Source organism: Castor canadensis, chromosome 9 (assembly GCF_047511655.1).
Source record: "Castor canadensis chromosome 9, mCasCan1.hap1v2, whole genome shotgun sequence".
Taxonomy (NCBI): domain Eukaryota; kingdom Metazoa; phylum Chordata; class Mammalia; order Rodentia; family Castoridae; genus Castor; species Castor canadensis.
Window position 1 is genome coordinate 42,795,422 of NC_133394.1, and position 19,059 is coordinate 42,814,480.

Consider the following 19,059-nt stretch of genomic DNA (forward strand, 5'->3'; position numbering starts at 1 on the left):
GTTAAGTAACTCCAGAGCTCAGCTAATCCCCTGTAATCTGCTGTCACTAAATGACGACTTGCATTTCTGGAACACCAGTTTCTGAATGCTTAGGATTTGGTTTTTACTTTTTATTCAAATAACTCCTAACAGGAGCCATGCGACCTTTTGGATGTCTGTACATTGTGCTTAGCTTTCTGGAAGCAGTGTGCTGTTCGTGTCCTGCTCAGTGCACCTGTGATTATCACGGCAGATATGATGGCTCAGGATCAAGGTACGCTCCTTTCCTTGCTACTAAGTGTTCTAGTTATTTCATTAAAAGGACTCAAACAAATCAGCCTTATTGCAAAAGCAAATTGTTTGATTACCAGAAATCAAAGAAGACTTCATTTACAGATGTTTTAGCTTCAGTGTATTCATGCTGGTTGTCTACTGCTTTATTATTTTTCATTTTGGCAGTTTAACTCTCAAAAGTCTCACAAGCTATTTGAAATTCTCAAACACATTCTGTATTGCAAAAATATTCACTATACTCCTACTCACAGAATATCCCTTTCAGGAGGTCAAGCTGTCTTCAATGTGTGTGTCCAGATCAGGCCTTGGTTTTAGAAGGCCTAAGAGCATCCATCTGGGCAGGAACGATGGCTGTGTGTGCTATCAGTTTCCCATTTCATTTGAGGATCATTCATGCCAATGCCTGGACAGTGGGAAGGAAGATCACAGGAATAAAGTTAGCTTCATAATTAGATTTTTTTCATTTTAACTAATGGAATTAACAAAGTAGACGTTTCAACTATCTCTTGCAGACACTATAGGACCTCATAGAAGTCATTTAATCTATGTGGGTTTAACATGTAATTTGTTTATAATGCCCATGAGAACTTTAAGATGTAAGTTAAATGCAAAATAGGAGTCTTACTAGCTAAACATGATAGACTTTGATTTTTTCCCCAGGGAGATAAAATTAGTTTATTTTTGTTGTTTCTTCTACAGGAATTAAAAGCTAATTAAGAGCCATGTATTTTTCATCAAACTTTGGCTTTCTCGGTGGGAAAGTTATCTTTTTAAAAAGATTTTTATTAGTATGTGAAGGGGGTTTCATTGTGATATTTCCATATATGTACATATTACACCCAGGTTTGGTTCATCACCTCTATTATTTTCTGCTTGATTCTTTTTGAGAAGGTATTTAATAACAAAATCAGATTAGATGTGACTTCATTAGTAAAAGCAAATGATTAGTCTTTTGAACAAAGTAATAAAAAAATAGTGCCAGGAACTGGTGGGTCACGCTTGTATTCCTAGCAACTCACAAGGAAGAGCTCAGGAAGATCTCAGTTCAAAGTCAGCCTAGACAAATAGTTCACAAGACTCTGTCTCGAAAAAAACCATCACAATAAAATAAAATAAGGGCAGGTGGAGTGGCTCAAAATGAAGGCCCTGAGTTCAAGCCCCAGTACTGCAGAAAAAAAAACCAACCAAAACACAAAAACAAAGAATAGCTTGAGTTTAAAAGAATAATAATATGGGGGAGAAGGATAAAGGAGAATGATGGAGGGAGTGAATTCAAGTATGATATATTCATGCATTGTAAGAACTTTTGTATCCCTAACACAAAAATAAAAAATTTACAAAAAGTAAATAAAAAATAAAAGAATAATAATTAGTGGTAAAGCACTTGCCTAGCATGTGTGAGGCTTTGGGTTTGATCCCCAGCTCCCCAGCACAGTCAAAATAATAATGATAATATTAACAATCATAATTTATTTGTAAGTGCATAATTTGCCTTGCTGTTGTATAAGCTTTCTGTACCCAGTTCTTGCTTATCTTCTTGAGGTACTCATGGGGTGGTTAAAGATAATGGAAACAATACAGCAAGTTAAAGACCTATTTACCTAGGGATGTGTAGCAGTTGATAACCAGGCCAAGGTACTTTTGAGAACACTACCAGAAATATTTCCTTCCTTGCACTGGCCCTATTATTGATGGATTTTACAAAAATCATGGGCTATTCTCCCTGACAAGAACTCTAGAGATGATCTAGTTCAACCCCTGTCATTTTATAAGTGAGTAAACCAAGCAGTCAGGGGCAAAATGACTTGTCCTAGATCACAGACTTGTGTTGATGTTTGACGGAGTTGGTTAAGATGCTAGGTCTTCTAGCCTTCAGTGTAGGCTTCTTTCTATTATTACACACTGAAATGCTTATTAATTGGGTAGAAACTGCTGTCATTCTGGTATGAAGTAGCACTGACATTTGTGATATAAATGAAAGATGAAGAGTAAAGCGTTATTCCCAGGAATGTCAATGATTCCACAGGATCTAAAGTTATAGAAAAGAGAACACTGTCAGGATCTCGAAGCTTTATCCTGCTTGCCTCTGTTTATAGCATAGGCTGGCTTTTAAACGTCACCAGTTTAATGTAATGTTTTATTGAAAGGCCATTTTTTTGTTCTGATTTGCTGTCTATTGTAACATAATTTAGATGAAATTTTGCAAGACTGTTTATTATCCATTGTCAGCAATTAAGATGAGTGTAGTATGGGAGATGAGTAAGTCCTTTTTCAGACTAAAATGAGACTAAGGTCTCAGATTCCTCATACTTAAACCCACACGTGGACAACTTGTTTTTTATGCCTGTTTTACAAATACCAACAAACAAGGTCACAATCTGACTTGTTCAGGGTCACTTTAGTTAGTGAGGGCCTAACGGAATAGATTCACTTTCTGATTTATTCCTTAGGTAGAAAGCAATGCACAGGTCATGTTGTTAAAGCAGAGTTCAACTTTAAACATCTAGTATGTACACTTTTTTTCTGATAAAAAAGAGATCAATTTATGATTTTAACAGGGGATTCTTTTAACAAGGGCTATTTCCTAAAGGGATGTGTTTTGGAGTTGGATAGAAGTGAGTCAGGAAGGTAGCTCTGTAACTCACTGACTAGGTGACCTTGGGAAGTCACCAAACAGTGGTGGGCCTCAGATATTAGAGATGTAAATTTGAGGTCGTTGGTGATAGCAATAAGCACCTACTGAGTGCTTACTATGTGCTAAGAAGGTATAGAATCTGACAGCCATTTAAATTAAGCATCATGGTTGTGCCATATAGGAAAATCCCACTGCCTGTGTCTGGTCAAGTGACTTTGGCCACAGAGGAGGTGGCAGAGCTTAGATCTGAGCAAAGTCAGACCTAACATCTACCTCTCAGGACTATTGTGATGATTAATAAGGTAATGAATGTGACCTGCGTTACCTAGGCCTGGCATGGAAAGAGCTCCGTATTTATCAGGTTGAGCCACATGAGATTACTGATATTTGACCCTTTCAATAAAATGTACCATTTTATATGGTTCGACCTAGTAGTTGTGGCCGTCATGCTTATGATGATGAAGAAGGCGATGGTAAGGATGCTGATTATAAATTAGCTAGATTGAATATTTTGTGAAAACACTAGGGGATGAAAATTTCATACGTGTTTTAAATAAGGATTAGTTTTTCGAATTAGTCTTGGAAAGTGGGTCTCCTTGCATTGCTCTTGTGACACTAGGTCAGTGCTATGTAATGACCTGGACATGAACGAAGTCCCTACAAACTTCCCTGTGGACACTTGGAAACTTCGCATAGAGAAGACAGTGATTCGCAGGATTCCCGCCGAGGCCTTCTACTACCTGGTGGAGCTCCAGCACCTCTGGCTCACTTACAACTCTGTGGCCAGCATCGACCCCAGCAGCTTCTACAACCTGAAGCAGCTCCACGAGTTGCGTTTGGAGGGGAATTCTCTGGCTACCTTCCCTTGGGTGTCTCTGCTAGACATGCCTCATCTGAGGACACTGGACTTGCACAACAACAGACTAACCCGTGTGCCACCTGAGGTGGTCAGGTATCTGAAGAACCTTGCCTATTTGGATTTATCAAGCAACAGACTAAACACACTGCCGCCAGATTTCCTGGAGAGCTGGTCCCACTTAGCTGCGACACCTTCTAGAAGCTCAGACCTTTCACCAAGAAGAATTGTTCTTGGTAAGTTCACCAGCCTCTGGGCTTTTCATGTATAGATACCTTGATATGCTTATATTTATTTGTCTGGTCTTTAAATATCTAGATTGGGTTTCTTTCCCTGGATTTGCATGTGTGTGTTGTTGTTGTTGGAGATCAAACCCAGGGTCTCACACATACTGAACGTATATTACCACTGAACTGTGTCCCCAGTTCTGAATTTGCACTTTTAGTAGACTAGTACCTTGTCAGTTAACCTGTTTCCCTTGTGTAAGGTGTAATGGCCATTTGTGTGTATGTGTATATGTGTGTGTGTGTGTATATACATGTGCACATGTGGCAGGAGTGGGGAGAAAAAGCCTCATAAAAGAGAGACAATGCCCTCAGAGAGCCTCAAGATGAGAGACAGAATCTCCCAACCTACCCTACTCTTGTAAGCACACCAACCTTCACACTCTGCCACATTTAGCCTACAGCTCTGGTCAACATTCCACCAGGTTCTTTAAGACTAGGAGATGGGCATTGGTATCTAGATAGGGTGGAAGTGCTTTTGTCAGGAAGAATAGCTTCTGAATTTTCTTTTTTCTTCTTTTTGGTGGAATGGGATTTGAACTCAGAGCTTCATGCTTACCAGGCAGGTGCTCTACCACTTGAGCAGCACCTCCAGTCCATTTGCTCTGTTATTTTGAAAATGGAATCTTGAGAATTATTTGCCTGGCATGGCCTCAAACTGCAATACTCCTGATCTCAGCCTCTCATATAGCTAGGATTAGAGGTGTGAGCCCCCATACTTGCCTTCGAATTTTCTTAATCAAAAAAAGAAAAGGCAGACCCACAAGGTGTTTTCCTGAGAACCATGAAACTTGAAAGTTTGTGTGTGTGTATGTGTGTGTGTGTGTTTTGAGTCTCCAGGCTGGTCTCTAACTCATGCTTCTCCTACCACCTTCTGAATGTTGGAATTAAACACTTATACCACCATGCCCAGCCAAGCCTGAAGCTTTGATCAGTCACTTTGATTTGCCAAAACTTTGTTAGACTTCTCACCCTTCCTGACTTGGCTGCAGAAGAGGTTGTATTTCTCAGTGAATGAAAGAACTTCTGGGTCTTTGGTCAGTGAAATGACTTACCAACCTTCTTGAGCAAGAGGCAACATAAGTGCTAAATTTGTACCATGGATCCTTACTGACTGATACTACATGCTTAAATATTTGTCAAAAGTTGATAGAAGTTAAATAGAAGATGTAGCTCAGGTATTTTTTTTTTTGCTGTTAAAAGCATTGCAATGGCTCCCACCCAGCTTTAGCATTGATATGTTTAAATGTAAAGGTATTTGGTGCCTATGAGACTAAAACTATGAGTAATAAGAAAAAGATAGAAAAAAGTAGACTCATGGAAGCTTTTCTTAGGTAGCTCTTTCATGAGCTGCTCATACTTGTCCAGTTCTCAAACTTCTTTTTTTTCTTGGTGTACTGGGGTTTGAACTCAGGGCCACACTTGTTAGGCAGGTGCTCTAACACTTGAGCCACTCCACCAGACCTTTTTATGTTGGGTATTTTTAAGATACAGTCTTACAACTATTTGCCTGGGCTGACTTTGAACTGCAATCCTCCTGGTCTCTGCCTGCTGAGTAGCTAGGATTACAGGCATGAGTCAAACTTATAAGATGGGTTAGAGAAAAAAAAAAAAACCTTAGTTTAATTTAACAGATATCTATGGAATTCTTATTATATTATGTACACCCATAGGTACTATGTAAACTTATACATTGGTGTTTATTTTAGCCACCAATTTGATCCTTATGAGTGAGGCTAACAGCTACAAATTGCTTATTGTAAATATGAGATTCTGTTTCCCTACATATTTTTTAAACTTCCTTGCAAAGCAATTTTTGGTTCTAATAAAATTATCCAATGGAGATATATAATAGAAAATAAAATTCAATTACTACTTAATTGCTATTAATAGCTGTTGTGGTTAGCTACTAATATTATTATGAAGAAGCATTCCTTTGTGAGTTTAGTCTGGATGAGAATTCAATGATCAAACAGGAAAGGGTTTTGAAATTTTGGTGTTTGTGAACAGCTACCTAAATAGTTTTATCTATGTGTTAGAGTCCAGAGGCTCTAAAAGCAGTAATGTGTGATAATGTACAAAGAAAAAGAGTAAAAAATACACCAACTGGATTTCTCTCCTCTTTGGGTAGTGGGACATCTTTTCGTTTTTCTCATTTTCAAAATGTTCTGCAATGATTGTGGTATTACTTTTTGGGGGAAGTAACTGGTATTGAACTTAAGACCTTGTGCTTGCTTGGCAGGCGCTCTACCACCTGAGCCATGATCCCAGACCTTTTTTTGCTTTAGCTATTTTTCAGACAGGGTCTCGTGTTTTTTGTTTAAGTTTAGCCTGGACTGTGATCCTCCTACCTATGCCTCTCTATAGCTCTATAGCTAGAATGACAGATGTGTGTTGACACTCCTGGCTTATTTGTTGAGATGGGAGGGAGGGTCCTCACTAACTTTTTGCCTGGGCTGGCCTGGAACCAAAATCCTCCTGCTCTCCGTCTCCTGAGTAGCTAGATTACACTCATGAACCACCATGTCTGGCCTGTGCTTTACTTTTATAATAACAACAATCATATTGGAAAATAATGAGGTAGTTTGAATGCACTTAACCATATTTTCTATTTTATGAAAGGGAAAAGAAGGGCTACCCCTCAAGAGAGGACTAAGTGATGGGTATGAATCATGCAGAGAAAACTCTTACTTTTTCATCTGGAAAATGCAGATGACAGGCCTGGCTCCACTTTGCTCATAGACTGCACTGAGGATGAAATGAGCTTTTGTATGGTAATTCTTTAGAAGATGACTTGTTCAGTCTCTGGGTTAAACTTCTGGATCAACAGTTATCAATGCAGTAGTGACAGGACTGGGAGCATCTCATAAAGAAAGACTTTTGGGGTGAAATTGTTTAAAGTACAGTATACACATCTATAGAACTACTGCAATGACACCCCCTTGTACTGTTAATATATGCTAGTAAAAACAATAAGAAAATAAGAATTCTCTAATTAGCTTTTTTGTTATCCCAACAATATTTGAATCTTCAGGTTGCATAGCTGAAATACAGTGATGAGAACCAGTTCTAGATTTTCTAGAATTCAGTGCTAATCAGTGCCAATGACACCTTCCCAGGTGCCCTGTAGAATTTACTTTTTGCTATTATCAGGATACATTGTGTTTTTATTTAATTTTTATTGCCCCATGTTTATTATTGTTAATAGATGTATGTTCTACTTGTGGTAACAATTGTAACAGTTCATATTGTGAAGTTACTTGAGGCAGACCTCTTACATATATTACATATGTAAATTATTCTGTTCTTGTGTTAACCTTGTGTGAGTATCAAGTAACCCCCACTTAAATTTGCTCGTTGTGACACAGTGGTTGGAGCTGGGCATAAATATATCCCATCTGGGTCCAGGTCCCATGCCTTCCCCACTCCTTCATGTGCAAGGTGAGTAAAAATACTGAAGCTGTTTTCCTCATAAAAACATCACTTGACTGACCTCATAAAACACTGCATTTATTTAATGCAGTGTTATTTAAGAAAAAAGTTAAGGATAGGCTTTTCAGTTGTTTTCTCTTGTACCTGAGAAAAATAACAACTCAGCAAAACTGTCCTTTAATGTATCCATAAAACTATAAATGAATATCCTGCAAATTAGTGCTGAAATTAACTATGAAACTCAATTTTTGATTTGTAATATAGGTAAATTTCCATGGCCTCATCCTTAAGAAGTAGGAAATATTTACCCAGGCCCATCTGTAGCACCTGCCACTGTTTATCTTGGAGGAGAGGATCTATGGTAGGACTGGACATAAAATAGTTTATTGGGTGTTCTTTTTACTGCTACCCAAATTTGCTCAGTTGTAAACATGGGCTGTAGTATTCATAGTGGAATTTGTCTGAATGGCAGTCGCAGCCTGAGTACTTCCACAGAATTTCTAAGATGACATTAATTTAGTTCTACAAACACTTATCCATGTCTGTCAACATGCCCTGCCCTTTGCTAGGACCACAGGAGACAAAGGCACCATAGTTAAGGCTTTGCCTTCTTAGGAGCCTTTTGGGGACTTCTCATGTGTGTTTTCAGCCCTGACAACAACCCCACCCTGTGCCGATCCTCACTCTCTTTATAGTTGATAAGGAGGCAGAATCAAGCTTCAAATTCACATTCTTCACAGACATCACTCTTACTTTTTAAGCCTTTTAAAATCTATGAATTAAGATATACTATGTATACTGTGAAGTGCTAGATCTGAGGTGCATAATTCGGTCAATTCTGATCAATATGTATCCCCCATGTAAACCACATCCTCATCAAGATATATAATAGTCCATCACCTGGGCCCCTTCCCAGTCTCCCCTCACCCTGTCCAGCCATTGTTCCAATTTCACCATCATAGGTTAATTTCACCTGCCCTAGAATGCCACGTAAGCGGAATAACACAACATGCACTGCTGTGCCAGGCTTCTGCTCAGCAGTGTGTTTCGAGGTTGATTCATGGTGTTGCACGTACCGGTACTTCCTTACTGCAGAATCAGATTTGATTGGATCAATGAACCAATGTTTGCCTTTGCTCCTGTTGCTGCATACCTGGGCTATTTCCAGTTTGAGACTATTATGGATTAGGCTTCTATTAGCATTCTTTTTAAAAAAAATTATTATCGTATTATTGTTGTATGGGGGTACATGGCAACATTTACAAAAGTTCTTACAATATGTCTTAGTTAAATTCACCCTCCATCATTCTCCTTTATCTCCCTTCCCAACATTCTTAGAACAGTTTTAGCAGGTCTCAGTGTTCCATTTTCATACATGAGTACATAATAATTTCCATCACATTCACCCTCCTACACCCTTCCTCCTATCCTCCCCCTCCCACTGGTGCCAACCCCCAGAAAAGACCCATTTTACCTTCCTGTTTTTAAAAAAGACATTGCTGTTTGTTTAAGATAGATATACAGAGAGTTTCATTATGAATATGTGTTGTATCCCGAATTGGCTCATCCCCTCCATTTTTTTCCTTTCCTATATTAATTCTCATCTTATGGTGAGTTCAACAGGTGTAAAGTATAGCTCTTTGTAGAATACGTATTCATTTCTCTTTGGATTTTATTTCCCTTCGAATCCTAGGATTAAAGTTGCTGGTCGGTAGGATGGCTCTATGTATAGTTTTTTGAGAGACTGCTGGTTTTCCAAAGGGGTTTCATAACATTATACATTCCCTATGGCACTATAAAACAGACTGGTTGATCCTTATCCTCTCTGACACTCCGTGTGGTTGTTTTTCACTCTACCTCTGTGGAGAGGGCATGAGCAGGTGGACCAAGGAACACTATCATATTGTAACTTAAGCCTACATCTCCCTGATGACAGATGGCGTTGATCAGGCTTTCATTTGCTCGTTGGACATTTGTGTATATTCCTTTACGAAGTAACTGTACAGGTCTTTGTCCTAACTTTTTAGGGTTATTTGTCTTTAAAAAAAAACCCTATTAAATACAAGTCTTTTGTCAGTTATTTGCATTCTACATATTTTCTCCAAGGCTGACCCAGCTATTCATTTTTTCAGGGAGTATTTGGTAAGAAAGTTTTACATTTAGGTGGCATCTGATTTATTAGTTTTTTCTCTTACAGAAAGTGCTTTCTGTGTACCTTCTAAGTAATACCTGCCTACCTTGAGATCATGGAGATATTTTACTTTCTTTATACTTTTAGCCTTTATATTCAGTTTTTAGCTTCATCTTCTTGGCTTTTATGCTTAGGACAATGGTTCATCTCAAAATGGCCTTTGAGTATAGGACAAGATAGGAGTTAAGGTTTATTTTTTTCCAAAGAGATGTAAGGTGCTTCAGCACCATTTGTTGAAAAACATTTACTTTCTCCATCCAGTTTGTAAACACTACTGTCTCCTCAAAGCTGAGTAGGCCTTCATCTTTGACTCAAAGGACTTATAATGTGTAGCATAAACTTTACACTTGAATTTATTGCTTTCCCACACGAATACATGCACACAAATGGTACATTTAATAAAACTACTCTGATGCATAAAAATACTATATTCTTCTTTTAGAAAGGGATAAAGCAAAGCTCACTGGCCCCATCCAGGAATAGTTATATAAAATAGGTTAATTCATGAAAATTATTGTGATTGTGGTTGATGTATTGCCTGGAAGGAATGCTGTGCGAGTAATAGTTTAACTTTACAGAACCCTTGTACCTTTGCCCCCAGAATAAAAAACACTTGGTGAGTGTGTTCTGTTTTTATATCACTATTTTTATTCAGGTTTTAAAAATTGTACCTTTGACCTTAGATGTTTCAAAAGTGAACAAACAGGCATTATAGTTTTGAGGGACTTAAAAATCTTTACTTTAGGTTTATGTAACTTTTAGATGTAACCCATTGGATTAACATTTTAAGAATTTTGTTTCACTGTTAGCACATTTTATAGTAATGATTGCAACAATGTTACATGTCTGAAGTCTTTCCCCAAAACAGGTGTTTATACTCTAGATGTTGCTTTGAGGAATTTTTTTTTGTACATAATGACACAATAGCTGTTACCCTTGGCTGTAAATGTTTTCAAGTGATGAAGAGGTGAGTTATGCTAGAGGAATATTAGATTAGGAGGTTAAAAAAACAGATTAGTCAGGACTGTAGTGATTTATAGAGTCAAAGTGGTAATCTCTTTGTTCTTTAGTGTGAAATCAAAAAAAGTAATGCTGTCTTCCTGAGATGTATAAAACAACATGGTGCTATATGACACAGCAAGGTATTGCTTTAAAATCAGGGTACTTAAATTCAAATCCTAGCTGCCCAATTGTGTGACCTTTGACAGATTCCTAAATTCCAGCCTCTTGGTTTTCTCATCTTTTATGTATGTATTTATTTTTACATAGTAGTTCTATTTTAGTTTCTTTAGAAATCTACATACTGTTTTTCTGATCTATATTTTCACTAACAGTGTCCAAGGGTTTTCTCATTTCTAAGATGAGGATAATGATATGTTATGCTATTGTGAGAATGGAGTTAGACCATATTTTGGATGTTCAGTATTGATGCAAGACAATTTTCCATGATCTTTCTAGTTTCTGCATTCTTGTAAGCACAGGTGGGCACTTCATTTTATTCTGCACCATTTTTGTAAGGATTTTTGTTAGTGAACAGCTCTGGAAGGTAGAGATAGGTCTCCCTTCAGAGCAAAGGATAGATATGCTTACTACGGAGTATAATGAGAGTTTAAAATGATAATGTCTCTCCAGGGCTGTGAGTAATTATCTAGCCTTCAAGTCTGACCAACAGTCATGGTCATCTATGAACAACTATAAAATGGTGGCAGGCTGGTTTGTCCAGGACTGAGAGGTTTCCCTGGATGTGGTTCTCTCAGTGTTAAGATCAGCAAAGTCCTGGGCTAAATGGGATGGGTTGGTCATCCTAAAGCAGAATAAAATTCTAGGGTCTTTACAGTTCTTAAAAAATGCAATATTGCCATGTAGGAAACCACCAATAACTATTAATTTGTATCACTAGAATTACTGAAAAATCTTTTGTAACAAGTTGAGGTGTTTTGAAAGTTAAAGCATTCTACATATGTTAATTATGAAATTAATATTAAAGTCAAATAATAAATAACTTTGGTGAGTAGAATTCTGTTATGTAGAATGCTGATAAAATTCATAGATATAAAATGTAAAGTAACTAATCTTTCATTTCAGTGTAAACATTTTACTATTGTATTTCTAAATTTTTATTATATGATGGTATTCTATACATGTTCCACTTTGAATTCTCTTTTCTCTGTCTTCTTGTCACTAGTGTCATCTCTCTTAAATTAGTGAGCAGGCACATAACTCCATCTTCTTGAGAAGATAGATAGATTGTGAGAGAACAGCCACATAGTGAGAGATATATAGAGAGAGACATAGAGAGACAACAGTAATATATTCATTTCATTAATTTCTTCCTAATTACAGCTCATGATTCTAATAATACAAATTGATAGCAAACTCAAATTTGTAATCATTGTAACTTTTTGTAGAAGTTAGTGGCACTTTATTTAGCAGCTGACCTAATTTAAAACATTTTTGGGGGGGTTGGTGCTAGGATTGAACCCAGAGATTTTGCATATGCTAGTCAAGTGTTCTACCAATGAGCTATATCCCTAGCCGAATTCTTTTTTTAATTAGCATATATAAATTGTACAAAGTAATGGCTGACATTTTTTTCTTTTTTTTGTGGAACTGGAGTGGGGTTTGAACTCAGGCTTTGCTCTTGCAAAGTGGGCACTTTATTACTTGAAGCTCACCTTCAGTCCATCTTTCTCTATTTACTTTTTGGAGATGTGACTTTGAGACTATTTGCCTGGGTTGGCCTCAAACCATGATCCTCCCAATCTCAGCCTCCCAAGTAGCTAGAATTACAGGTGTGATCCTAGTACCTGCTCATTGTGACATTTGTTTTGCATACACATATTATGCTTTGATCAAATTTACTCCCTCAATTATCCTCTCTTATGTTCCTCCCCACTTCTCTCCTTTCATTTCCCTACCAGTTCCCTTTTACTTTCATGTCCTGTATCTCCTTCTAAAATAAGCCAAGTCATTATTTAGCTTATCTCACTTAACATGGTAATCTCCAGTTCCATCCATTTTTTTTGCAAATGACATAATTTCATTCTCCTTTATGGCTGAATACAGCTCCATTGTGTATATATACCATATTTTCTTTGTCTGTTCACCCACTGATAGACATGTAGGCTGATTCCATACCTTGCTCATATGAATAGTGCCATGATAAACATGGGTGTGCAGGTGTCTCTAGAGTAAGCTGACAATTATGCCCAAAATGATATAACTGGATCATGTGGTAGTTTTATTTTTAATTTTTTGAGACAAGGTTTCACTATGTATCCCAGGCTGGTTTCAAACTTGCAGTCCTCTGGCCTCAGCCATCTGAGCACTGGTATTTCAAGATTTGCACCATGCTATTTTTAAAAATTTTGAGAAACCTCCATAGTGATTTCCATATGACTGTACTAACTTACAGTCCTACCAACAGTCCCTTACATCCTCTCCAGCATTTTTTTTTCTTGATGATACTCATCCTGACTGGAGTGAGACAAAAAGCTCAATGTCACAGAGCTCCATGTAGAACCAAGGTCACAGAGCCCCAAGATCACAGGGTCCCATCTAGAACCCAGTAAATTCAAGTGTCTGAAGATATCATTTTCCACTAGTTTTTAATTTCTTTTCTATATCATAATTACATCTGGCCTCAGGTTGATTAAAACTTGCAATAGTAAATGAACATCTATCAGGGGTCTAGGGATAAAATGGGTTTTTGGTGGTACTGGAGTTTGAACTCAGGGCCTTGTACTTGCTTGACAGGTGCTCTACCCTTGATCCATGACCCCCACCCTGGATGTAGAATGGGTTTATGAGTGACCTCATTATTTTAGGTATACTTATTGGGCCTCATCACCGCCATTACTTATGTATCTCTGTGTTTTTTAGTAGAGATGCAGATTACATAAATTTGAACTCTTTGTTAATAGCAAGAAGGTATGGACGAGAGTGTAGGAAATGTTTTTCTTGTGTAGAAGTGTAGCTTAATCAGAATTTGAAACTTTAACTATATTAGCAGAAGGTTTTTAGTATTATGTTTATCACGAATGGTTACCTGGCAGTTTGGCTCAAGTGGTAGAGTGCCTGCCTAGCAAGCACAAGAGGTTGTTGGATACCTCCCCATCGTGGAGCTCTCTAGAACTTGGATTTCAGCCCTGCCATTAGATTTCAGGGTCACACTCAGTTACCCAATGTAAAAATAAACCATAAAGTCTGTGTGTGGCATGAAATAGGGTAAAGGAGCCAACACTTGAGAGAACAGAATTTGAATAAATATTAATTACAGAACTAGTCATAAATTCACAGGAAAAAGTTCAAGGTTATTCACTTATGGGAGAAAAGCAAAATTCCAAAATAGGCGATAAAAAACTAACAACATTGGCAGAAAAACAAGCCAGTCACGATCTGCTGTTAGATACAAATAGGCATAAATGGAAATATAGATTGTACAAATTAGCAGCTAAATTTCTACCAGGGTTAGAATTTTTCAAATTATTTTTCTTCTCAGTTATATCCCATACCATTAGTAAAAACCATAACCACAATTCTCTGAGATATATCCTTTTCTATTTTGGGTCTTTAGTGAGGCTGTTATAGAATATCAGATTCTTAGGGAGACATTTATCTGACAGAATGCTTTGAGTGCCACATTGGATTCTTCTGAGAGTTTAGCAAATATTTTTGTAGTCTCACCCTGGGATTTGATTTTTGCTCTGAAGTCCTTTCTTTTTTCTTTCTTTTCTTTCCCCTTGTTTTTGTTTTGGCAGTCTCTCACTAGGTAGCCAGGCTGGCCTTGAACTCTAGATCTTCCTGCCTCAGTGTCCTGTGTGCTGGGATGGCAGGTGTGCACCACTATACCTGGCTTGAAGTCCTTTCTTAATCTGAGAATTTTGGAGAGTTTGGGAATGACAAACAGTTCTGTTACTGTACCAAGTTTTGGTCCTTTGTTTGTGACAGTTCTTTAGCTATTGTCTCCCAGCAGTTTCGATGCTGTTTATGGAAATGACCCTGGGCAGGTCACTCATTCTCTTGAGTTTGTTTTTCACTTCTGTGCTTACCACAGGGACAGTGCTGCTGAACTTTCTGCCACCCCATAGCAGGGCTCCCTTCCCTAGTTCCCAGTAACTTCCCCCATCTCCATATTCTCTCACTGACAGGCTCCTTGAAGGCCAAAAGAATTCTGCTCACAGTTCTGAAAGCTGAGTCAGAGGCTGAAGAATCTGGAAACTGTCAGCCTCCTACATTCCTTAACCCTAATTCTCTCTTGGAGGGAGAATTGAGCAAAGCTCCTCGATGGCCATCACATAAGACAGTCATGCCAAGTCACATACTTGTGTTTGCCAGACTTTTCAATCTTATCTCCTGACACTACTAGCAGCTCACTCTATGGTATTAGTATGTAAACTTGTGTTACTTCAACATGTCTTAAAGTCACACAAAACCATGATGCACTGCAGGCTGAGTTAGGTAGCTCTTGGCATCCTATAATTGACTGTTAATAGTTTCAGAGCACCCTAGAGATGTCTGTATAACTATACTTATGGCATTTCATGGTGCATGGATTCAAATCTTGGTTCTTACACTGATTAACTATTGACCTTGGTCAAGATTTTTTGGCTTTTCTGTGTCTTGGCTTCAGTGACAACCTTACCCATCAAGTCATTTTACCTCATTGTGCCTCAGCTTCTTATGTTTAAGATGGGAATAACAGTATTTCCCTCACATTGGACTTAAATGAGATGAGTGTTTAGAGCAGAATTCAGCAAAGAGTAAATGCTCAGAAAATATTTGCTATGATTTTCAATGAACTAATGGACAGGATATGTTCATTGAGATTGCTGGATTGTAGGGTAAAAAATGACACTGAGGTGACTATATTTTATACCCCCAAATCACTTCTGTTTTAGGGGAGACAAGGGCCTACTTTCTCAAAAGGTTGTAATGTAAAGTGATTTCATCAGAATTTCCTTCTTTCTTTCTTTCTCTCTCTCTGCCTCCCTCCCCCTCTTCTTTCTTTCCTTCCTTCGTTCCATGAGGTTTGAACTCAGGGCTTTGCACTTGCTTGCCAAGTGCTTTATCACTTGAGCCACGCCCCCAACCAGAAAAACATTTATTGACCTTTTTCTCCCTTCTATTTTAGGTCTGCAGGACAACCCCTGGTTCTGTGACTGTCACATTTCTAAAGTGATTGAGTTGTCAAAGATGGCTGACCCTGCTGTAGTGCTTCTTGATCCACTCATGATTTGTAGTGAACCCGAACGCCTCACAGGAATTTTGTTTCAGAGGGCAGAGTTGGAGCAGTGTTTAAAACCATCGGTGATGACCTCAGCCACCAAAATCACATCTGCTCTGGGCAGTAATGTCCTACTGCGGTGTGATGCCACTGGCTACCCTACTCCACAGCTCATGTGGACAAGGTCTGACAGCTTGCAAGTTAATTATACAGGTATTTTCTTCATTCAACCCTATGAGACAAGGAATTTACAACTTAATCTCATGTTTTTGTGCAATGTTTTTTCTTTGGTGTGTGTGGTATCAGGTATTAAACCAAGGGCCTCATGCACGCTAGGTAAAGCACTCTACCACTTGAGCCGTGCCCCCAGTCCTTTTGTTTTATTTTGTTTTTGAGATGCTAACTTTGCCCAGGTTGGCCTAGAACTCTCAATCCTCTTGCTTCCACTTTCTGAGTAGCTGGGATAACAGGTCTGAAACACCACACCTGGCTTTTTGTGTGTGTGTGCAGCTTTAAAATGGCTGGTTAATTCTAAGAAAACATATTAGATAAAAGTGATTTGTATTTTATTTTATTTTATAGTTCTAAAGATCAAACCCAGGGCCTTATGCGTTTTAGACAAGTGCTCTGCCATAAAGCTACACCCTGAGCTCTAAAAGTCTTTTGTTTTTTTCTTCCAGTGCTGGGGATTGAACCCAGGACATGAGTGTGCTAGGCAGATGATCTGACACGGAACCACTGAATTATACTGCCAGGGCTCTGGATGCCAGGGATTGGAAGGATACATATCACTGGTTACTATTTTCCTCAGTTTATCTCACTCCCTAGGTAAAATCACACAATTTAATCATTTTCTTAAACAGAAACGGCATGGTTCAATAGATGATGGCTATAGACAAGTTGTTTGTCTTGCTCCATCAACACAGTTCACTTCAAAAGATTGTAAAAGAGACTTTCATACATGTTTTTTTTTATTTTTTAATGATTATTTAAATAATAAATCACAGGGAAACTTTATTATGGGGCAAAAGTATAATTTTTTAAAATGTTGATTACATAGACTTTTCAGATCCTACTGTGACCAAGTACATGCCTTGCTGCTAGTTTCAACAGTTGAAACTAGGTACTATTTGACTTGTCCCAAATCACATACCATTTAGTGAAGAAAGGTTTACTAAAACCTGAATCTTCTGCTTTCTATCCCCACATCTTTAAAAAAAAAATACCATTCCTCTCATATAGATCCCACAGCACCTGACAAGTCCTAGGGTTTATGCAAATAATTCTCAGAGCCATCACCCACCACAAGAGACTTACAAGGTCTCCCCCTTAGCTCGTGGAAGAGGGAATAGGTAGCTGTTTCCTTCTAGGGTGGCATGACTGCTCAACTTTTTCTCACAGGTATGTATTCGTTTTCTTCCAGTAATTCAGGAGTCTCCAGAGGAAGGAGTCAGATGGTCCATAATCAGCTTGACAGACATTTCCTATAAGGATGCTGGGGATTACAAATGTAAGGCCAAAAATTTGGCTGGGATGTCAGAAGCTGTGGTTACTGTGACAGTGGTTGGTGTTGTCACAACCACCATATCACCAGACATTTCTGAAAGAAGTAGAGATCAACCTGAGAAGTTGGGAAGATCGACTTCAATGCCTACTTCATTGTTGGCTTCTTGGTCCTCTTTTTCCTCATCTTCCTCCTCTTCTCTTTCTACTTCGACTTTGTCTCCTCCCTCCACTGCTTCCTTCTCTTCTCTTCCTTTCTCCTCCATTGTTTCTTCAACCACAACTCTAAGAACTAGTATCATAGCAATCACCACCAAGGCCAGCAGGCAGTCGCTCCAGCTCCACCCTGGTGGGAAAAAAAAGACAAAGGTGGAGATGAATGGAAATAAGCTTCCTCCAGCCAGTGCAAGTAAGAAGGAAGAGCTGCCATTGTTGAACCAAGCAAGGCCTATGGAGGCAAATGCCACGATAGAAGACATCAGCGTGATCAGCGAGACTGCAGAGAGTGTCATTTTGACATGGAACACTGCCAACACCACGCGTAACTCTGTGGTGACTGTGTTGTATTCCAAGTATGGTGAGAAGGAGCTTGTACTGTTGAATGCAGACTCCAGCAAGAACCAAGTCACCATCGATGGCTTGGAGCCTGGCAGGCAGTATGTGGCATGTGTCTGTCCTAAAGGAGTGCCTCCTGAAAAGGATCAATGTATCACTTTTTCTACTGACAGACTTGGAGAAGGTGATTCCCAGTGGCTTTTCCTTATTGTGGTGACCAGTATTGCCTGTGTTGTTCTCCTGCCATTGATTTTTTTTTTACTGTATAAAGTTTGCAAACTGCAATGTCAGTCTGAGTCTTTCTGGGACGATGACCTGGCAAAAGAGACTTATATCCAATTTGAGACCCTATCGCCCAGGTCTCAAAGTATAGGGGAGCTCTGGACACGAAGGCACAGAGATGATTCAGAAAAATTGCTGCTGTGTTCTAGGTCAAGTGTGGAATCTCAGACGAATTTTAGAAGTGAATGTTCTAGACCAGAGTATTAGTGCTAAGGTTTTGTAGTCCAGGTGACTGTGAGCTACAAAACTAAGGATCGAGGGGTATAACTGACCTTCTGGATGACTCTTGGACAGATTTTCATATCCTACTACATAATAATCACAAATGGAGTGCTTTTGATGTGTTTTTAAGAAAATGTCATGAGATTTCTGAACTGAAAAGACAATCTTAAATTTTGTTGTGTGAAAGATGTCTATAGAAATAATTTTAGGTTGGTATTTAATAAGTTTGTAATAATTTTTAGAATGTGTTTTAGTTCTTAAATTCATGTGAAAATTGTTATAATAAGTGAACTCTATGTTTTAAATAAATAGAGTTTCTTTGAGCAGTGAAGAAAGATTAGCATAACCAACTAAGCCTTGATGCTCATGCATGTTCAAAGTACTTTACGACATTTGCTGTGAATGTTTGCTGCCACTGCCTAGTGTGTGAGCATGGTATCATGAAGAATTTTGTGTTTACTGAAAGTTTTTCTCTTGTCCTTAGAAATAGCAATATTAGCAAAAATAAGGATAAAGGAGGATCATGACAAACAGACCATTTTTAAAAAATTTTAACTTGGATTTTAACTTATCTGCTGATAGAAAGTATGGGTCTTTTAA

The 19,059-nt window shown here is 38.3% G+C and overlaps 1 protein-coding gene across 1 annotated transcript; it reads left to right on the forward strand.

Moving 5' to 3' along the window:
- The first annotated feature begins 137 nt into the window (after positions 1-137).
- Lrit3 (leucine rich repeat, Ig-like and transmembrane domains 3) lies at positions 138-18,444 on the forward strand. Its single transcript, XM_020186949.2, has 4 exons — positions 138-253; positions 3,528-4,000; positions 15,805-16,110; positions 17,321-18,444. Exons 1-4 carry the CDS (start codon positions 138-140, stop codon positions 18,442-18,444), a joined length of 2,019 nt encoding a protein of 672 aa, XP_020042538.2.
- The last annotated feature ends 615 nt before the right edge of the window (positions 18,445-19,059 follow it).

Excerpts from the sequence above, each read along its gene's own strand:
- Lrit3 (XM_020186949.2), top strand. The coding sequence starts at position 138 with ATGCGACCTTTTGGATGTCTGTACATTGTGCTTAGCTTTCTGGAAGCA. Across the intron at positions 254-3,527 it reads TATGATGGCTCAGGATCAAG|GTCAGTGCTATGTAATGACC; the intron begins GTACGCTCCTTT and ends TTGTGACACTAG. Across the intron at positions 16,111-17,320 it reads CTTGCAAGTTAATTATACAG|TAATTCAGGAGTCTCCAGAG; the intron begins GTATTTTCTTCA and ends GTTTTCTTCCAG.